Source organism: Hemitrygon akajei, chromosome 3, assembly GCF_048418815.1.
Source record: "Hemitrygon akajei chromosome 3, sHemAka1.3, whole genome shotgun sequence".
In the NCBI taxonomy this organism is placed as follows: Eukaryota; Metazoa; Chordata; class Chondrichthyes; order Myliobatiformes; family Dasyatidae; genus Hemitrygon; species Hemitrygon akajei.
In genome coordinates, this window is record NC_133126.1 from 80,788,641 (window position 1) to 80,808,107 (window position 19,467).

Genomic DNA, 19,467 nt, shown 5'->3' on the forward strand with positions numbered 1-19,467 from the left:
GATTTTAACTTTCCACATATTCGCTGGGACTCCCATACTGTAAAAGGGCTGGATGGGAAAGAGTTTGGTAAACTGCCAGATTATTGGAAGATAGCTCATGTTGTTCTGTTCTTAAAGAAAAATTATGAAAATAAACCAGGAAATTATAGTCCGGTGAGCCTGACATCGGTAGTGGGAAAGTTTTGAAAAGTATTTTAACGGACTGGATAAAAAGTATTTATATTTGGATAGATAGGGACTGATTAGTGAGAGTAAAGAGCAAAGTGAGAGGAAAGTTGATGAAGACAAGGCAGTAGATGTTGTCTACATGGACTTTAGCAAGGCCTTTGACAAGTTCCTGCATGGAAATTGGCCGAGAAGGTTCAGTCGCTTGGCATTCGTGAAAGAAGCCAGAGAGTGGTTGGAGATGGTCACCTCTCTGACTGGAGATTTGGGACCAGTGGTGTGCTGTAGGAATTGGTGCTGGGCCTGTTGTTGTTTGTCATCTATATCAATGGTCGGAATGATAATGTGCTAAACTGGACCAGCAGATTAGCGATGGCACCGGGACTGGGAGTGTAGTGAACAGCAAGGAACACTATCAAAGTTTGCAGAGGGATCTGGACTGACTGGAAAAATAGGCTGAAAAATGGTGGATGGAATTTAATACAGACAAGTGGGAGGTGTTACACTTTGGGAGGACCAAAGTTTTACACAGTGGGACACTGGGGAGTGCGGTAGAATAGAGGGATCTGGGAATATCAATCCGTAATTCTTTGAAAGTGATGTCGCAGGTGAATAGGATTGTAAAGAAATCTTTTGGCATGTTGGCCTTCATAAATCAGTGCATTGAGTACAGGAGTTGGGATGTTAAAATTGTATAAGATGTTGGTGAGGCCTAATTTGGAGTACAGTACTGTGTGCAGTTTGTGACCTACCTACTGGGGGGATGTAAATAAGTTTGAAAGAGTGCAGAGAAAAGTTTCAAGGATGTTTCTGGGACTTGAGGACCTGAGTTGTTAGGAAAGGTTGAATAGGTTAGGACTTTATTCTCTAGACTGTAGAAGGTTGAGGGAGATTTATTATAAATATACAAAATTATGAGGGGGATGGATTAGGTAAATGCAAGCAGTCTCTTTCCACTGGGGTTGGGTGAGATTACAATTAGAGGTCATGGGTTAAGGGTGAAAGGAGAAATGTTGAGGGGGAATGAGGGAGATCTTCTTCACTCAGAGGGTGGTGAGAGTGTGGAACGAGCTGCCAGTGAAAGAGTGGATGCAGGTTCTCTCTCTACATTGAAGAGAAATTTGGATAGGTATGTGGAATGGAGGGGAATGAAGTTTCTTGTCAATGGGACTAGATGGGATGAAGGGCCTGTTTCTGTGTGTCAGTGCTGTGAGTACCACCAGGTCCTGGGCATTCTGGATTATTGAGTTTTATTCAATAAATTCTCCTCCGGTGTGTCCGTCGGGATCCTAGATTATGCTCACTCCTGAACAAAGCCTTATGATGGCTGCACAGAGCATCAGTACATCCCTAACATATACTCCTGCGCCGTGGAACTGGAAAACAGAACACCTTCATCTCAGTTTGTTTTTATAAACCTTCAGACACAGGAGCATAATTAGGGAATTCAGCTCATAGAGTCGGCTCTGCCATTCGATCGGGGCTGATTCATCTTCCCTCTCATTCCCATTCTCCTCCATTCTCCTATAGCCTTTGACGTCCTTACTAATCAAACTATCAAGTTCTACTTTATATATACCCAGTGACTTGACCTCCACAGCCATCTCTGGCGAATTACACAGATTCACCACCCTCTGGCTAAAGAAATTCCTCGTCATCTCTGTTCTCAAGGATATGTCCTTCTGTCCTCATGTCATGCCCTCTGATCTGAAGACACTCTCACTATTGTATGTCCACTTTATCTAGTCCTTTCAATATATGATAGGTAAAATGATTTTAATTCAACCTGATTGCTGGCAAATAGGGTTGGGTGCAATGCTGAATCTGCACCTTGCCAGTTGGTATTGGAGGAGAATTGTGTTAGAAAGGTGTAACATTGTGACCACGAGAATTGGATATGGGGATACCAGCATTTCCCCAGCTAGCTGTGCTTAATGTTACTGAGGCAATTTTACCACACCAGTAGCATGAAAAATATATTTGAAGGCATTTAAAGAAATAAGTTTTAAAAAGAAATATACTTCGCCTGATTCTATAAAGGATGCAGATTCAGACAATACTTTTTTTAATCACTAATTTTTATTGCAACACCAACAAATTACGTTCAATACAACCAGTTGCCGACTACATTTTGACTGTTTAACCCAGCCACCCCCCAACCCTCATCCCCACTCCGCTTTCCACCCCTTCCCCCCTCTCCACCCCTCTCCCCTCCACCAACCAACTGAATAGTAGAGCATACACAGACAGAGCATTCCTATTTTAACAGAAGATCTTTTAAGTTGGATATCAAATTTGTCCACATGAAGATTGTGTTTGGTTGTGTATCATTCACTCTTGCTGATGATAATTCCAGATAAGAAATGCCCAAAAAGTTTCGAAGCCAGTGAGTACTTGAAATATCATGAGGAGGTTTCCAACGCTTAATATCTTGAAGAGTAGTAATACCTTTATCCTCCCAAGTTCTGTAGGTGAATGGTTTCCCCCAGATAGAAAATGATTATTGTTCCATAATGGAGATGATTTGCACTATATGTTTTTAAATTTTAGGAATTTTTCTGCTGCTCTAAACACTTATAGCATATGGGTTAAAATTGGACCATAATACAAATCACATTTTTTGGTAGACATACCTATAAGGAGAAAGTCCTTCAACCTTATTGGTGCTATTAGCTCTTGTTCTATATTTTTCCATAATGAAACTTTATCCTCCTCCATCCAATAGCTAAGACTTTTTAAGACAAATGCCCAGTGATACAGTTTAAAATTTGGACATGCCAATCCCCCATCCGACTTTTTGAATTGTAGAGCTGACCACTTTATATTGGGTCGTTTACCATTCCAAACATAGCATCGTAGTAAGGAGTCCAGTTTTTGCCAATATCCTGCTGGAGAGACGATACTTTTAAACACCAGCTAAAAATCTATTTATTTAACCTTGCTTTTTAACTAACATCATTTTGTCTTTTGTTTTCATGTCAATTTTTAATTTTACTTTTATATTTGCACTTTATCCCATTGTAAAGCACTTTGAACTGCATTGTCTGTGTGAAATAAGTTATTATTATTCTATATAAGTTAATGGCTTTACAAAAAAAATTCCAAGTATTTTTATAACGTTTTTGGAAATCCTTTCTCTCTCAGCTGAAGTGGCTTGTTTAGCTGGATGGTTTAAAATTCCTACAGAGTTTATTATCTGAACGGAAGTCAAACACTCTGCTTTTAGGCTCCACTGCATTAAAAAGAAAGACATCCCAGAAGTTTTGTCGGTTGTATCCCATTCAGCTGGAAAAATTAAAACAAATCTCACATATGACATTTCTGAAAAATCAGAAATGTATCACCTTCACTAGTATCATTTCACACTGGTTCTGAAGCTGGGACCTTTGACTGAAGCCTTAAATCACAATTAACTATTGACTTCAAATACTCTTTCAAAACAGAAGACTTTTCTTTTGAGTTTTGTTGTCCCTCCCCAGCCCTCCTGGTGAGTACGTAGTCTGCAGTAACCTTGCTTAGTGGACCAATCTTCATGTACTGGCTTTTCCCGTGTTGGGGAAGGGGCTGATTCTCTCCTCACCACTGTCTACACAAGTCCACTTCCTGAAAAGTAGGTAGGGATCCAAATTAGATTTATTATCCCTGATACATGACATGAAATTTGCAGTTTTGCAGCAACAGTGCAATGCAAATCTATAAAGATCTGTAAATTACCAAAATAAATAGTGCCAAGAAGAGGAATGGCAAGTATTGGTCATGGGTTCATTGACTGTTCAAAACTCTTATGGCAGAGGGAAAGAAACTGTTCTGATATCATTGAGTGAGGGTCCTCAGGCTCCTGTACCACCTCCTTGATGGCAGGGATAAGAAGAAAGCCTGCCCTGGATAGAGAGGGTCCTAAATGATGGATTCTGACACCACGTCTTGAAGATGTCCTCAATGATAGGCGAAGTTGTAGTCCCTTGTGATCCTGTGTTTCAACAGGCTCCATCTCAGGCTATGATGCAACTAGTTAGAATGCTCCCAACCCTACATCTGAAGAAATTTGCAAGAGTCTTTGGTAACGTACCAAATCTCCTCAAACTCTTAATGAAATAGAGATGCTGGCATGCTGTATTTCTGATTGAATTGATGTGCTGGGCCCATGGCAGATCCTCTGCAATGTTGATACAAAGTTGCTCATTGACGGTTGTCCACTGGATAAAGACTGGTGTGTGTTCTCCTGACTTCCCTTTCCCAAAGTCCACAGTTAGTTCCTTGATCTTGATGACGTTGAGTGTGAGGTTGGTGTAACTCCATTCAACCAGCTGATCTCTCATCGCCATCTCAGGTTCTACCAATAACAGTGGTGTCATCAGTGCATTTACAGATGGTGCTTGAGCTGTTCTTAGCCGCACAGTCATGAGTGTAGAGAGAGAAGAGCAGTGAGCTAAGCACACATCCTTGAGGTGCACAGTGTTGATTGTCAGCGAGGAAGAAATACTATTACCGATCCTCACTGACTGTGATCTCCCACAGAGGCAGTCAAGGATCCAGTTGCAAAGGGAGGTTCTGAGGGCCAGGTTTGAAGCTTGTTGATTAGTACTGAGGGAATGTTGGTGTTGAATGCTGAACTGTAATCAATAAACAGTAACCTGGTAGTCATTTATACACACTCCATCGCTGTGAAAGAACTGCAAGAAATGTCACCCTTCAATCAAGAAATATACAGTCACACTCTATTTCTAGTATTATTGAATAAATGGTTATATTGTATTTTAAATTTTAGCAATAATGTTTGATAATTTGGCCATAATTAGTGTGAGCTCACGTAAGTATTTAGTTTGCCTGGTATATGTGACTGAAACATAGAAACATAGAAAACCTACAGCACAATACAGGCCCTTCAGCCCACAAAGTTGTGCCAAACATGTTCCTACCTTAGAAACTACTAGGGTTACACATAGCCCTCTGTCTTTCTAAGCTCCATGTACCTATCCAAAAGTCTCTTAAAAGACCCTATCGTATCGGCCTCCACCACCGTTGCTGGCAGCCCATTCCATGCACTCACCACTCTCTGAGTAAAAAACTTACCCCTGACATCTCCTCTGTACCAACTCCCCAGCGCCTTAAACCTGTGTCCTCTTGTGGCAGCCATTTCAGCCCTGGGAAAAAAGCCTCTGACTATCCACATGATCAAATGAATCAAATTTAATTGTTATAAAATATTTCAAAGCCTCTTTATAAGAATGGAGATGTATAATAGATTGTATAATAGCAAGCTTCTTTCTTGGACATAGTTCAGTCAGTTGGCTCTGACATAAGCTTAGATGCAATGAAAAACGATATTGCGTTAAGTTCGTCCCATGCAAACTCAGTGCTGTAGCTGATCTACCCTAGTATTGTTTAATGGAAAAGCACAGCTTATTTTATTACCTACATAGCTATTATAAAATACTTAGCCCAGTGACACATATGGGTAAGCATCAAATGGGGTAAGCACCATGCTAGATCTGAATTGAACTGCTGTTGATACTTTGTCTCCCTGATAAAGTTGACCAGTTCCTGTGTATCAAGAATGACGTTTAAAAGTTGAGAACCTTTTGTCTCAGTGCATAATGTGCACCTCACACATGGAGATATCCTTTGAAACGAGTAATATCCAGAGGTACTTGACAGGGTGGATGTGGAGAGGATATTCCCTCTGGTGAGAGAACCCAGAACCAGGCACCACTTTTCAAATAAAGCATTGGCCGCATAAGACAAATGAGGTGTTTTCTTTCTCTCTCTGTGAGGGTGGCGAGCCCTTGGAATTCTCTGCCCCTAATGGTGGTGGAAGGAGAGTGAGTGAGAGAGAGAGAGAGAGAGAGTGAGATAGAGAGAGAATGAAAGAGAGAGAGAGAGGGAGAGAGAATAAAAACTTTTCACTATTTATTTTCCTGTGTATTGCATGGCTAAATCTAGCTGCTCTGGTACCTGTTGGGAAGATCTACCATTGGCAGTCTCCTCAAACATGTGTTTACTTGATCCGGGATGCAGAGACCAACCTTGCAGGCCACATGGTTCTACACTTGCGCAGTATCATCTGGATCAGGAGAAGTTCTGTATATGGGCACTAAAAAGCCCTGGATCCAGATCATGCCTGACAGCTCTGACAACTGGCAGAGCTCCATCTCCAGCTTTGGCTGTTAAAACAATTTTTAATGTTTTTTACATATCTCTGGCATTCAGCATTTAAAAGCTAAATGTCAACTTTTAAAATTAATCTAAAAAGCAATAATTAAAAGTATTAAACACAGTTGGGGAAAGTATTTTTCCCTTGTTTTGCATCTGTGGCCATTGGAATTGGTAGGTTTTGAGACCTAAGTGGATCTTGCACTGATGAGCGGACAGACTGTTAGCAATTTGAAGCTGTCCGTAAGTTTGGGAATTATTTCCAATTAGACAGGTAGCTGTGGGCAGTTCAAGTTGCAACATCCAGTGCTCGCTATCAAAATCTTTGCCAAAGTACATCTGAAAATAATTCAAATAGTTTAAAAAGAAGAATTCAGTATATTTAAACCCCTTTAGAATAAGTTTAAGGGGTGTTTGTAGGCTAAAAGACGTAAAAGTTTTGGAGCAAAGCCTAAGTGCGGTTTACTCCATGAGCGCCATCTTGAGACCTCGCCAAAGTACATCTGGTATTGACTTTTATCAAACCTCTTCATGTATCTGCATACAAATAAAAAGTTGATTTCTTTCCCTGGAAGCCTGTGTTTGTCCCTTTTAAAACTTGAAGAGGAAAGAGAATAAAATTTCAGTCAATAAGAGAAAGAAGAGATAAAGAGGAAAGACATTATTTGAAGACATTCTCTGATATTAAAAGGAACCATTCAGCCGTTGAACGTTGAAGAATACTCATGATGGCATGGAGCACAAAGGGACTTGCTGAGAGATCGTGTGCAGAGAGGGAGACGAAAACAAGGCTAACCTCCAATACAATTAATCTGAAAATAGTACAAATGCTCAGCAGGTCAGCCAGCATCCACGGAAAGAGAAACAGAGTTCGCATTCACATTTCAAGTGTTAATTCTGTGCGTCTTTCCACAAATGTCCGTATCATTTATTGAGTGCTTCTAATATTTTCTGTTTTGCGTGGTGAAGCATTTCAGTGATGGGGAGAGACTGAATAGGCTGGGCTTGTTTTCCTCAGAGCAGAAGAGGCTGATTGAGGGGTGACCTCAGAGATGCGGGATAAGTCTTCTGGAGAGTGATTGAATGGTTCCCTGGTATAATAAAACAGACTCTTGACCTTACAGTCTACCTTCTGGTCTTACACCGCATTGTCTACCTGTACTGCACTTTCTTTGTAGCTGTTACACTTCATTCTGCATTCTGCTATTGTCTCACCATGTACTGCCTTGATGCACTGTGAAATGAAAAAATGTGTATAAACAAGAAGCAAGAGAAGCTTTTCAGTGTACCTCAGTATGTGACAGAAATAAGCCTATTCCAATTCCAATGTACACAAAGTGATAGGTAGATAGGAAAGGTATCGAAAAGTAGAATTCATGGGTTTAGGGTAATATTTAAGATGTGAGGAAGAAGTTTCTCACCCAAAGAGAGGGTTGGAATCTGTATGAGTGGATAGTGAAGACAACAGCTCTCACAATATTTAAATATCTGGCTGAGTACTTCAGTTGCCAGTGCATAGATGGGTTGAGATCAAGTGCTAGGAAATGATCTAGTATAGATAAGCACTTGATAGTCCTCTGGGAATATGGCTATACCTGAAGAGATCTCATTGGTGTAAAATGCTAACTCTGTTTATGTCTCTCTCACACACACACACACACACACACACACACACACACACACACACACACACACACACACACACACACACACACACACACACACACACACACTCTCTCTCTCTCCCCCTCCCCCTCTCCCCTCCCCCTCTCTCTCCCCCTCCCCCCTCTCTCTCTCCTCCCCCTCTCCCTGAGTATATCCCGTATTTCCTACTTCAGTTTCAGACTTCCAACATCAGCAATCATTTGCTTTTGGAAACGTGGTCATGATTTTATTTTATGCTTTTGCTTGGATACCGCTCTTGAGTGTTGTCAGGTTGTTTGATCACTGTGCAAATACAGCTGACCTTCTCATCTCATACCATCATGGAGTTATACAAGACAGAAACAGGCTCTTTGGCCCAACTTGAACGGCCCCCTTCCATCCAATTCTGCCCTGGCTTGGTGTTTTTCTCTCAGGGGATACTGATGTGACAGAAACTGTCACCTAACAGGACAGACAAAGGGCAAACCAATAAATGGAGTCCATCAGACTTTGAGCAAGCTTTTTAACAGAGGCTAATGAGAGCTGGTGGCACAAGTTAAGACTTCACTACTTGAGAAGCAGCCATTTGGACCCCTTGTGCTTGCTTAGTAAGATTGTGGCTGAAGTTTCGCCTCAGGACCACTTTCTTGCACGAACCCCACGTGCCTTGGTTTTCTGAATATTTAAATGTTTACTGATCCCTGTTCATGGGGTTGGAGACCATAATGTTACTGTGTTAAAAGACTGGTTAAAGAAAACTGAATAGAAATGTGCATTGATTTGTATTTCTATTCAGAGGGCTGTTGCTAGTTGGGGTTACTAGGTTCTGATGAAAGGTCATAAATTTGACCATTTCTCTTTACACCAGTGCTGCCTGACTTGCTGAGTTTTCCCAACATTTTCTGCGTTTGCAGCTTGCGGGATTTCACAAGGATGGGTCTCAGTCATTTGCGCTCTATACCCATGATTAAGATGAAGTGACACCATTAGACGAATCTATATTTGGCGACAGTAGGTAGCTATTTGAGAGCGTGATCTGAAAAAAGAATCTATAAAGAGATGCGTATCAGTTATGGGACTGGGACAATGGAGTGTAATGTGGAAAACTGAAGTTATTTGTTCAAATAGGAAGAATAGAAATAAGAATGCTCTTAAAGAGTGAGAAACTGGTAAATGATAGTAGTTCCCCAGATTGGGGTGTTTTTGTACATGAGGTAAACGGGTGATATTGAGGAACACTGGGAAGTTTGGGAGACAAGTGGTACTGTACCATTTGCAGTGAGGCAGTTTGAGTATAAGAACTTATCTGCTAAGGAGGACTCTTATTGCTTCATTTATTTTCTTGTTCTTGTGAAATTAGGAAAGCAGAGAGCAGATTCATTGCACTTTACGGTAAGGTTGCTCTTCATAGAAATCCGACAGCCCTTTGCAAAGAAATCATTGAGAGGGGGTGGTGGGTCCCATCAACATTCCTCTTCATGGTTCCCATTTAAAAAATGGTTAATGAGATTAACAAATTCATTCGAAGTATTTCTTTAGCTGCCTCTCTCTATTCTGCTATTTTGGCTTCCTGGACTATTTCTAACGTGCAAAGGAAGGATGGTGTGGGTTGGGATGGGGGGGTCAGTGTTCCAGGACTGTAACACTAAAATACCAATAAAATAGGACTTGGATCTGACACTGCTGGTTCTTGGTGTCAACACAGCTCTCGTTGTGCAGTTGGGATGGCAGCTGTATCAACATTCCTATCTTTGTTAAGCTGATTTTGTTTTGACCTAGCTGTCAAATAATTGTCATCCAAGTTATTAAAAAAATTTGACAGGTCTGCATTGCAAGTCTTAGCTCCAGCACACAAGGCCGTGCTTGGCTCCAAAGTAAACAGTGTTCCACTGTCCCTGCTTCCCAGTAAAGGTGCTTGGAGAGTCTTGAATTACAGGCCAGCATTGATTGACAGAAACTCCTACAGGCATCTTTAGCTGGAAATTATCATGGCATCAGTGAAGAGACGGTTGATATTATTTTTAAGATGCTCTTAGCCTTTATGGCTACTGTGTTATAATTGTTGTTGTGAACTTTCAGCTTGTCAACAGATGAATGTGTTCATTTTAAGGTTATGTCACAATTTTTAATATAGTACAGAATTCTTTTGTTTTCAGTTTTTAATAGGAGACCGTGATCAAGACCTGGAGTGCAATGTACACTGTTCCAGTTCCCAGCTGAAGCCTCTCTGTGTGTCCGATGGCAGGACATACGAATCAAGATGTGACTTCCAGAGGGCCAAGTGCCGGGATCCAACACTGGAGATCACACACCGAGGCAGATGTAAAGGTACGTCATTCTCTACTGAGTTTGCCAGGAGCAGCTGAGGATGGTCAGTAAGTTCAGTGATGCTCAAGTATTGTAGTTGGGGTTCTCAAACATTTTTATGCCATGGATCCCTATCACAATTCGAGGGGCCTGTGGACCCCAGGTTGGGAATCCCTGCTGCAAGTGAATGGGGGGGGGGGGGGGGGCGGGAAGCTTTGCTGCAAAGTGAACGATGAGGATTAGATCATCTCGCAGAAACGTTCCACAGGCAACTTCCCTGGAACAGGAAATCTGCCTTGACACTTGAATTGGGGATTAACTGACGCTTTTAATGGTGAAATGGAGTCGAACATCAGCTCACACCCTGTCTCATTCGCACTGTTTGAAATTTCCCCGTAGCCTTGATGTTTTCCTACTGTGTATACCTACTTTCCTTTTAGAAAGTACAACTTGCTTTGATTGCTCATTGGTCACTCCAGGTTGGAACACATGCTTTTATTTTAATAAGAACATTCTCCCAATCTCTGGTTCTTCCATTTATCTAATATCTCCTGCCTCTCTTGCAGCTAGACATGTTTTCTCCCTATCTGCTCCAACGGAAGTTTTAAACACTTTAAAAGTATCCTACCATCCTTTGCAAGCAATCACAGCCTTTTTAGTCTCTCCACACAACCAAAGCCCTGGTGTCGTTCTTGCGAATTAAGTCAGTGGTAAAGCTGCTTTTTGTTTTGGTGTTCTTCATGTTACTCTGAGTATCATTTGGATATTCATTCACAACTCCAGTGTGGATATGCTTCCCACTTGTTGAATGTGGGTTGCAAGCGTGCCTGCTCAGTCAATGCGATTCTTGATGCCCAGCCTCGGGCCTTCAGATCTGGGAAACAGATCCACTCATCTGCTGCATTAGCACCACTAATATCCAAATCTTCTTCATCCTCGCCGTCCTGTCCTGCCCCTCCCCCCCCCACCCTTCTGCCTCCTCAGCAGGTCGTTGAGCTTGGCGAAATCAAAGATAATTCTCTAATTATCATAGAGATCCACCAGGAAACCCTGCAGTGTTAAGTATCAGGGCACAAGTAATTAGTGTCCAGGGTTTCTGTGAGGGACTGGTCCGGTGTGCCAATGGGTTAACACAACAGTGTGCCAACTCTGAGGCTTCACAGTGCAATATTTTGGTGAAGAGCGGATATCAAGTGATGAGCTTGTCATGGATGTTCATGCCTTCTCCCCTGTGGCTCTGGCTGGGGCCTGGGATGCCTGATTGCCCCACGAAGAGGAGGTTCTTCAGCAGCCATAAGGTGCTGAAGAGGAGAGGGCTCAGCTCCCTGACCACTCGCCCTCCCAGTAGCTACTTGTCTCTGAATGTTGTTCAGCATCATTCCTAAATTAGTAGCTCCACGTATGGGTGTGTAAGTTTGTCAGTATGTTTGAATGCTTCAGCTGGAGTCCATATCCTTGAGGAGAAATTTTAATTACTGAAGCTTTCACCTTGCCAGCTCTTGTGAGATCATGGCATTAGTTTCTGGCACTGAGCCAGGGCCCTTACTCCCACTGGAACGGTCCTGCCTCCTACCCCACTCTCAGTCCTCAAGGGCTCCTTGTTGCCTGGTGTACGCTCGTGTACCAGTGTTTCAGTGCCGTGCTCTCTGCTCTCCTCCAATGACAGTCCTGCCTGTCTGCTGGGCGGTTGCTGTTGGGTTGCCTCAGAGAGGGTCCCCTTAAGGGCTGATACACTGCCATCGTTGCTGCTGGGTTATCTGTCAGCAGCTGCTTGAAACTCACACAGCTAGCATCGTGACCCTGTGGCTTCGCAAATATGGGAGGGTTACTCACCGCAAAAAAACCTCTGCTCATGCTTTTGCCCTACGATCGTGATATAAGATCATAATCCGAGGACTCGAATATCACAAGGGCAAGACACGGTGATTATTCAATGCTCCAAAAATAGAGTTGATGAATTTCTAAAGGATAGAATCTTTCGGCGCATAGGGAGCCCATTCGCTCTCTGTCACATCCCTGACTGTCACAGCCGTCCCATTTAGACCTACCTTTCTCCTCACAAACTTCAAACAAATTAACCTTGTTAAGTAGTGTACATAACTAATTGCTTAATTGGTTTGTATTGAAGCTGATTCCATTGAGCTATCAGGTAAGATGTCCAAATCTTAAAGAACCTTTCTTCATTTCCTGACTGTTGCTTTTGCCAAATATTTCAAACTTCCAACCTCTGGTTGCCAAACTGCATGTTCGAGGAATTATTTTTACCTGCTTTCTCTACCAAAACTTCTCACTGTTTTGCCTAACCCCCTTAACCCAGACATTAGTAGGCATGTTGTCTTTTCCAAGGAAACTTTGAGCACACCCTGAATCATTTCCTCTCTCTCTGCCTGGTAGTCATGTCCAGTGACAAAATACAGGAAAGAATGTCTGTTTCGGGAGTCTGCTGTCTGTCATGCAGACAATGTAGCCTGCCCAATATAACTTCATCCTTAGTGCTGGGGTGTTGGCTTGGGAATGAATACTGACCTTGGTCAGCTTGTCCTGATGAAGTTGAAGAATTTTGCTCTTGGATCAAGCAAACCACATTTGACACTCCTCTATATTTCAACAGCAAGATCACTGCAGTGACATGATCATTTATTATCCTGTTGGTTCCGCTGCCATTTCCATTTGTGTCCAGGATCACCAGACTCCTGATGGTGCTGAGCTGGAATTGCATTTCCTTCACTTTAGGCAGATGTTATTTTTTTTAAAAAAAAGAAATGTACCTGCCTGGGGTGGGATTCTGACTTGGACTTGAGTGCAGCTATGTTGCAGTGTGCCGTTCAGTTTCTTGGGAACCTGAGGGAGAAGTGGTGCTGCTCAGGAATGAAAGCAAACTGCATTTGATGCAGTTTCATTCTCTGTGCAAACTTGGGTCAAGAGAGGTGGCCAATTACTGCAATTTCTCAACAGGTCTACTTCTGACTTGCCATTGGCACTACTATAAATCTAACCACCTTGTTAGCTTCACTTCCTCCAGTGATAGGAAGGGGTGTGTTCAGAAGGTGGGAAAGTGTGCCCAGGGCCACACAACAAGGTATATGTTCTTTGTACTCAAGATTTTTGACTGGCTGATGACGGCTAGTGCAAGCTATATTCAAATTCCTGCAAGTTCAAGATCCTGGACAAAATGTTCACAAATACAAGCTGTGCTGAAGCTGTTCAGCATCTCCTTGTGTGTTGTTTCATCGCAAGCAATATTTAGAAAACAGTTCCGACTTGCACTTGTTTGGAAGCTTTCTTTATAGGTGGATGGAGGCTTCTCATTTTAATGGAGCAGTTTTCACTATTGCTGTGACCGAGGCCAGGGGTTCATGCAAGAGAAGAGCAGATAGCATCCCGATGAATCACAATATTCTGTAAATACAACAGTAATAAAACCTGCTCTCATTTTACAGAAACAGGCCCAACCAAGTGTCGGACAGAGAGGGCACAGCAGGCACAGGAACAGGCCAAAAAACCACAGGAACCGGTGTTCATTCCAGAGTGTAACGAGGATGGCTCATTTGCTCAGGTAAGCTAACGGGAGGAGTGTGGAGAAGAGGCCTGTCTCCTCACATAAAAGAGTGTAAAGGTGTTAAAGGTTTTTGGGTTGGTGAATTTCCATCAGAAGCACCATTTAGTAGATTGCATGGACTCCGATGAGCACCTTAGTGTTTTATCACATCAACCTGTAAATGGAGGTTGTTATGTTTCCCTTGGGCTCTTTATATTTGTGTGCTTATTTTGTCTTTATTTATTTATTACTTCCTCAACTATTGTGTCTTTCTCTTACCAATGTGCCTGTGGTCGTGAACTCACTTTTGTGAACTTCAGTTCTGAATGTTATTTGCTTACTTTCATTGTTTGCACAACTAGTTTTTATTCCAACGCACATTGGGTGTTCGATGGTTTTCTTTTTTTATTGGGGTTCTTTGTTTTTGTGGCAGTCTGTAAGGAGACAAATCTCAAGGTTGTATAAAGTTTACATACTTTATTAATAAACTTTGACCATTGAAGTACAATCTGAAGATTTTTGAGATCTGCAAATCCTGTCTCATCACTACCACCACACTTCCCTTCTACATATTGTACACTGGATGAAAGTGAAGATTTTATCGCTAATACAATAAAAGTTAACCACTGATTTTAGGGTGTAAGATTTTCCTTTTTTTTCCCAGTTTAAAACCGATCAAAGATGTTTCTAACTAGATTGTGAGAACAAATGCTGATGTAATCGATGAAGTGAACACAACTTCACTATTCAGAATTAACTTACTAGTTGCCTGAACTCCTTCAACTGTTGCAAAGTTTCTAGTCTGACCCCTCTGAGTCGAGGTGCTCATGGAAGGGCTGTGTATAATGACAGGCAATGCACAAGCAAAACCCATGAGCATTTCCCCGCTTGTAAGTCGTACACAAACGTGATGAATGATCAGTCAACTCTCGAGTTTGTTGATGGATAATGCTGAGTCTTACGGAAGACATTTTTCCACATTTTTCTGTACATTCTACAGCATTTGTCTGACTTAATTCCATATTACTTTTGAAAAATGGAATATCAGATAACAAAATACTGCAGGAGTATATTAGCGAAATGCTGTAACGGTGCCAACTGAAGATCGGGGTTCAATCACATTCTCCCAGTGATCATGTGGGCTTTCTCTGAGTGGCCCAGTTTCCTCTCACGTTATGGTTTAGGGTTAGTAAGTCGTCGGCATGCTATGTTGCAGCTGGAAACAAGGTGACACGTTGGGCTGTCCCCAGCACATATTTGTATTGGTTGTTGACACACATGGCACATTTCACTGTATGTTTCAATGTACATGTGACACATAAAACTAATCTTAATTGCACTGGAGTATCAGTCTATGTCGTGACTACTCAAATCCTGATGTGGGACTTAAATTTATAACCTTCTAACCCAGAGATAATCAACAATGTCCTTTGCACACTGTATGCCAGAGGTTTTCTTTCACCATATAATTGTAATTGTTTCTCTTATTTATTGTTGTTGGGTTTGGGAATCTTTTCATTTAATTAGTTAAAGTTCAAAGTATCAAAGTACATATAGTCACCATATACAACCCTGAGATTCATTTTCCTGCAGGCATGCTCAATAATTCGAATAGCCATAATAGAACTTAATAATAACTTAATAATAGAATTTTAAGCCATTGAGACCTTGCAGATGGAGGATATCTTTCAGGAAGAATAGACGTTGCTTTGTGAGGGATTGCTCTGTTATATGAACCCGCAGATCCATCCAAGAGCAGGGAAAAACTTTGTGTTGACAAGTTTGTATCCATGCCAGTCTCTGTGGGTCCATAATCTCAAGCAGAGGGCAGGGAAGTGGTTGTTTATATGAGGTAATATAAACTCATTTCTGTGGCTGCTTTGGTGGAAATGTCAGTCCTGAGGAAGTATATTAGTGAGAAAATATTGGATGTGGTCAAGACTAAGTAAAAGAACAGTAACTTTCTAGATACATGGAGTCTCATGGTGCAGAGTCGGGCCCTCCTGCTAACAGAGGCTGCACTAACCCATTTACAATAATCCTACTTTAATTCCATCTTTCATTCTCATCACATTCTCAGTCAATTCCCCCCCCCCCCCCAATTCTACTACCAACCTATACCCATATAACCATATAACAATCACAGCACGGAAACAGGCCATTCCGGCCCTCCTAGTCCGTGCCGAACTCTTAATCTCACCTAGTCCCACCTACCCGCACTCAGCCCATAACCCTCCACTCCTTTCCTGTCCATATACCTATCCAATTTTACCTTAAATGACACAACTGAACTGGCCTCTACTACTTCTACAGGAAGCTCGTTCCACACAGCTATCACTCTCTGAGTAAAGAAATACCCCCTCGTGTTTCCCTTAAACTTTTGCCCCCTAACTCTCAAATCATGTCCTCTCGTTTGAATCTCCCCTACTCTCAATGGAAACAGCCTATTCACGTCAACTCTATTGTTACAAGAGGCAATTTGCAGTGACCTAGTAAACTACCAACCAGCACATCTTTTAGATATAGGAGGGAATAGAAGAGCCTCAAAGAAACCCACACGGACACAGAGAATGGGCAAACATTAAGGCCTAATCTTAACAAGCAGTGAGAAGATGGTGGTGCTCTCTCTTGAACTTGACAGCCCACCTGAGTCGGGTTTCTTCTTGAGGGAGCAGTGATTTCTGAGGGTGGTGTAGGACTGGGGAGTTTGGTGGTGGTATTCCCATGCCTCTATTACTCTTGACCACCCGAGAGCAGGAAGTGTTGTGGTAGAAGCTGTGGTGACTTTCCAAAGCCAGAGCCAGCACTGTGTGCTGGTGGTGCGGGGAATGACTACTTCGTGGAATATGTGTCTTCACCAAGTGTGTGAGCTGTGATTGGCCATTATATAAAGGTGCTTCCTATTCCTTTTAACAAATTAATATTAGTAAACTTGATCAGTGACAAATTATAATTCAAGAGCTGCACTGGAGTGAACAAATTTATCATTGTGATGCTGAATGTGGTGTTGGCAGTGACAGGGCCACCTCATCAAGGTGAAATGAAAGCAGCAGTATACCCAGCCTGCTCTGTGCTGTGTGTTGTTAGACTAGACTGTAAAATTGTTATTTTTGTCATAGTCTAACTTTTCCCATGCTTGCTTATATATTTATACGATCACCTACAGCACTGTGAAGAACATACAGAGTTTTAGCCCGGGAGCCTAAGAAAGTACTGCAGTAATTTTATGTATTGCTCTGTACAGTGGGCACAAAATAAAATCATGGCACATATGTGAGTGATTATAAACCTGATTCTGATATGAGTCTCCATTGTGGACTGAGAATGGGAAGGGAGAAGAGACAGAGGAATCATGGTTGGGAAAAAGGGAAGGTAGAGGGGAGGGAGTGGGAAGCACCGGAGAGACAGTCTGTAATGATCAATAACCCAGTTGTTTGGAATCAGATGACCTTGCCTGGTGTGCCAGGGCTGGGTGTGTCTGCACCTGCGCCAAACCCCACCCCTGGCTCTCCTTCTCTGCCACCTGTCCCACACCCCTCCCACGGTGCTCCACCCTCACCATTCCCAACATCCTTTGCTCCTGCCAGATTTACAAACTTGCTCTCTGCTCCACTTTGACAAATTACTGTGCAAAAGCTTTGGGCACCCTAGCTATATAAATGTGCCTAGGACTGTATATATGTGGAATTGTTCAGTGATTTTTCAGTAATTGTAGTATAGCTGATTCTGTATTTTTCTAGAAGTTTCTCTACAGCCTGTATAATGACACTGAACTTGACTATTTCATAGGCTACTTTTTAATCATTGGAATGTGCTTCAGCTCTCTGGTGAGCTAGATTTCAGTATAATATGATCACAACTTCTTTATCTCTTTGTCTTTTCTTTGTTCTCCATTTTTGTTTTCTCTCTAAAATAGAGTGAGTTGGTTACCATAATTTTTTATTATTTTGAACACCTAATAAAATAACTATAATTACCAGATTTATGCCTCATTCTTGACTTCTGAAGAATCTCCTGGATCAATATTGCTGGATGCAGCAATGTCAATCCTCATGACTACTGTCATAACACAGAATGCTGGAGGAACTCAGCAGGCCAGGCAGCATCCTGGAAAAATGAACAGTCCATGTTTTGGGCCAAGACCCTTCAGCAGGACCTGAAAGTTGACTGTACTCTTTTCCAGAGATGCTGCCTGGCCTGCTGGGCTCCCCCAGCATTTTGTGTGTGTTGTTTGGATGTAGATGGTTCGTATTCTGCATGGAGGTTGGTGACCAGTGGCGTTCTGCAGGGATCTGTTCTGGGACCCCTCCTCTTTGTGATTTTTATAAATGACCCGGATGAGGAAGTAGAAGGGTGGGTTAGTAAGTTTGTTGATGACGTAAAGGTTGGAGGTGTTGTGGATAGTGTGGAAGGATGTCAGAGATTACAGTGGGTCATCAATTGGATTCAGAACTGGGTTGAGAAGTGGCAGATGGAGTTCAACCCAGATAAGTGTGAAGCGGTTCATTTCAGTAGGTCAAATTTGAAGACAGAATATAATATTAATGGTAAGTCTGTTGGCAGTGTGAAGGATCAGTGAGATCTTGGGATCTGTGTCCATAGAACACTCAAAGCTGCTGCGCAGGTTGACAGCATAGTTAAGAAGGCTTATGGTGTGATGGCCATCATTAACCATGGGACTGAGTTCAAGAGCCATGAGATAATGTTAAAGCTATATAAGACCTTAGTTAGACCCCACTTGGAGCACTGTGTTCAGATCCAGTCACCTCACTACAGGAAGGATATGAGCAACGCACACAAAATGCTGGAGGAACTCAACAGGCCAGGCAGCATCTATGGAAAAGAATGCAGTCAACATTTCAGGCCAAAACCCTTCGGCAGGAAAGATATGGAGACTATAGAGAGAATGCAGAGGAAATTTACAAGGATGTTGCCTGGATTGGAGAGCATGCCTTATGAGAATAGGTTGAGTAAACTTGGCTTTTTCTCCTTGGCACGACAGAGGATGAAACAGAGGTGTATAAGATGATGAGGGGCATTGATTGTGTGGAGGCTTTATCCCAGGGCTGAAATGGCTAATGTGTGAGGGTATCATTTTAAGGTGCTTGGAGGTAGGTACAAGGGGGATTTCAGAAGTAAGTTTTTCACACAGAGAGTGATGGGTGCGTGGAATGCACTGCCAGTGACTCTGGTAGAGGTGGATACAAAAGGGTCTTTTAAGAGACTCTTGGTACATGGAGCTTAGAAAAATAGAGGGCTATGCAGTAGGGAAATTCTAGGCAGTTTCCAGAGTAGGTTACGTGGTTGGCACAACATCATGGGCCAAAGGGTCTGTAATGTGCTGTGGATTTCTATGTTCTATGTTCTCTTTTCTGCCTGATGGTAGTTGTGAGAAGATAGCATGGCTTGGATGATGGTGGATGTTCCCTTCTTGATCAGTACCTCCTGTAGGTACTACTGATGGTGAGGAGGGAAGATGATGGGAAAAGATTGTAGAGCATCAGGAGGTGTTACTAGATATCCAGACTGTTTGTAGCCACTGTATTTATGTTTTTATGTGATATATTTTGAAAGCTTAAAAATGCAAATACCAGAAATCCAGAATAAGAAAAGTAAATGCTGGAAATTCAAAATGGGTTGCAAATGGTTAATCAGATAGA

At 42.2% G+C, this 19,467-nt stretch overlaps 1 protein-coding gene across 6 annotated transcripts in view; it reads left to right on the forward strand.

Moving 5' to 3' along the window:
• Positions 1-19,467, forward strand: part of smoc1 (SPARC related modular calcium binding 1) — a 239,103-nt gene that overhangs the window by 23,507 nt on the left and 196,129 nt on the right. For all 6 annotated transcript variants that reach the window (XM_073040224.1, XM_073040225.1, XM_073040229.1 and 3 more), the window contains exons 2-3: positions 10,119-10,290; positions 13,710-13,825. In XM_073040224.1, coding sequence (XP_072896325.1) covers positions 10,119-10,290; positions 13,710-13,825 — 288 coding nt within the window. The remainder of the gene's footprint in view (positions 1-10,118; positions 10,291-13,709; positions 13,826-19,467) is intronic.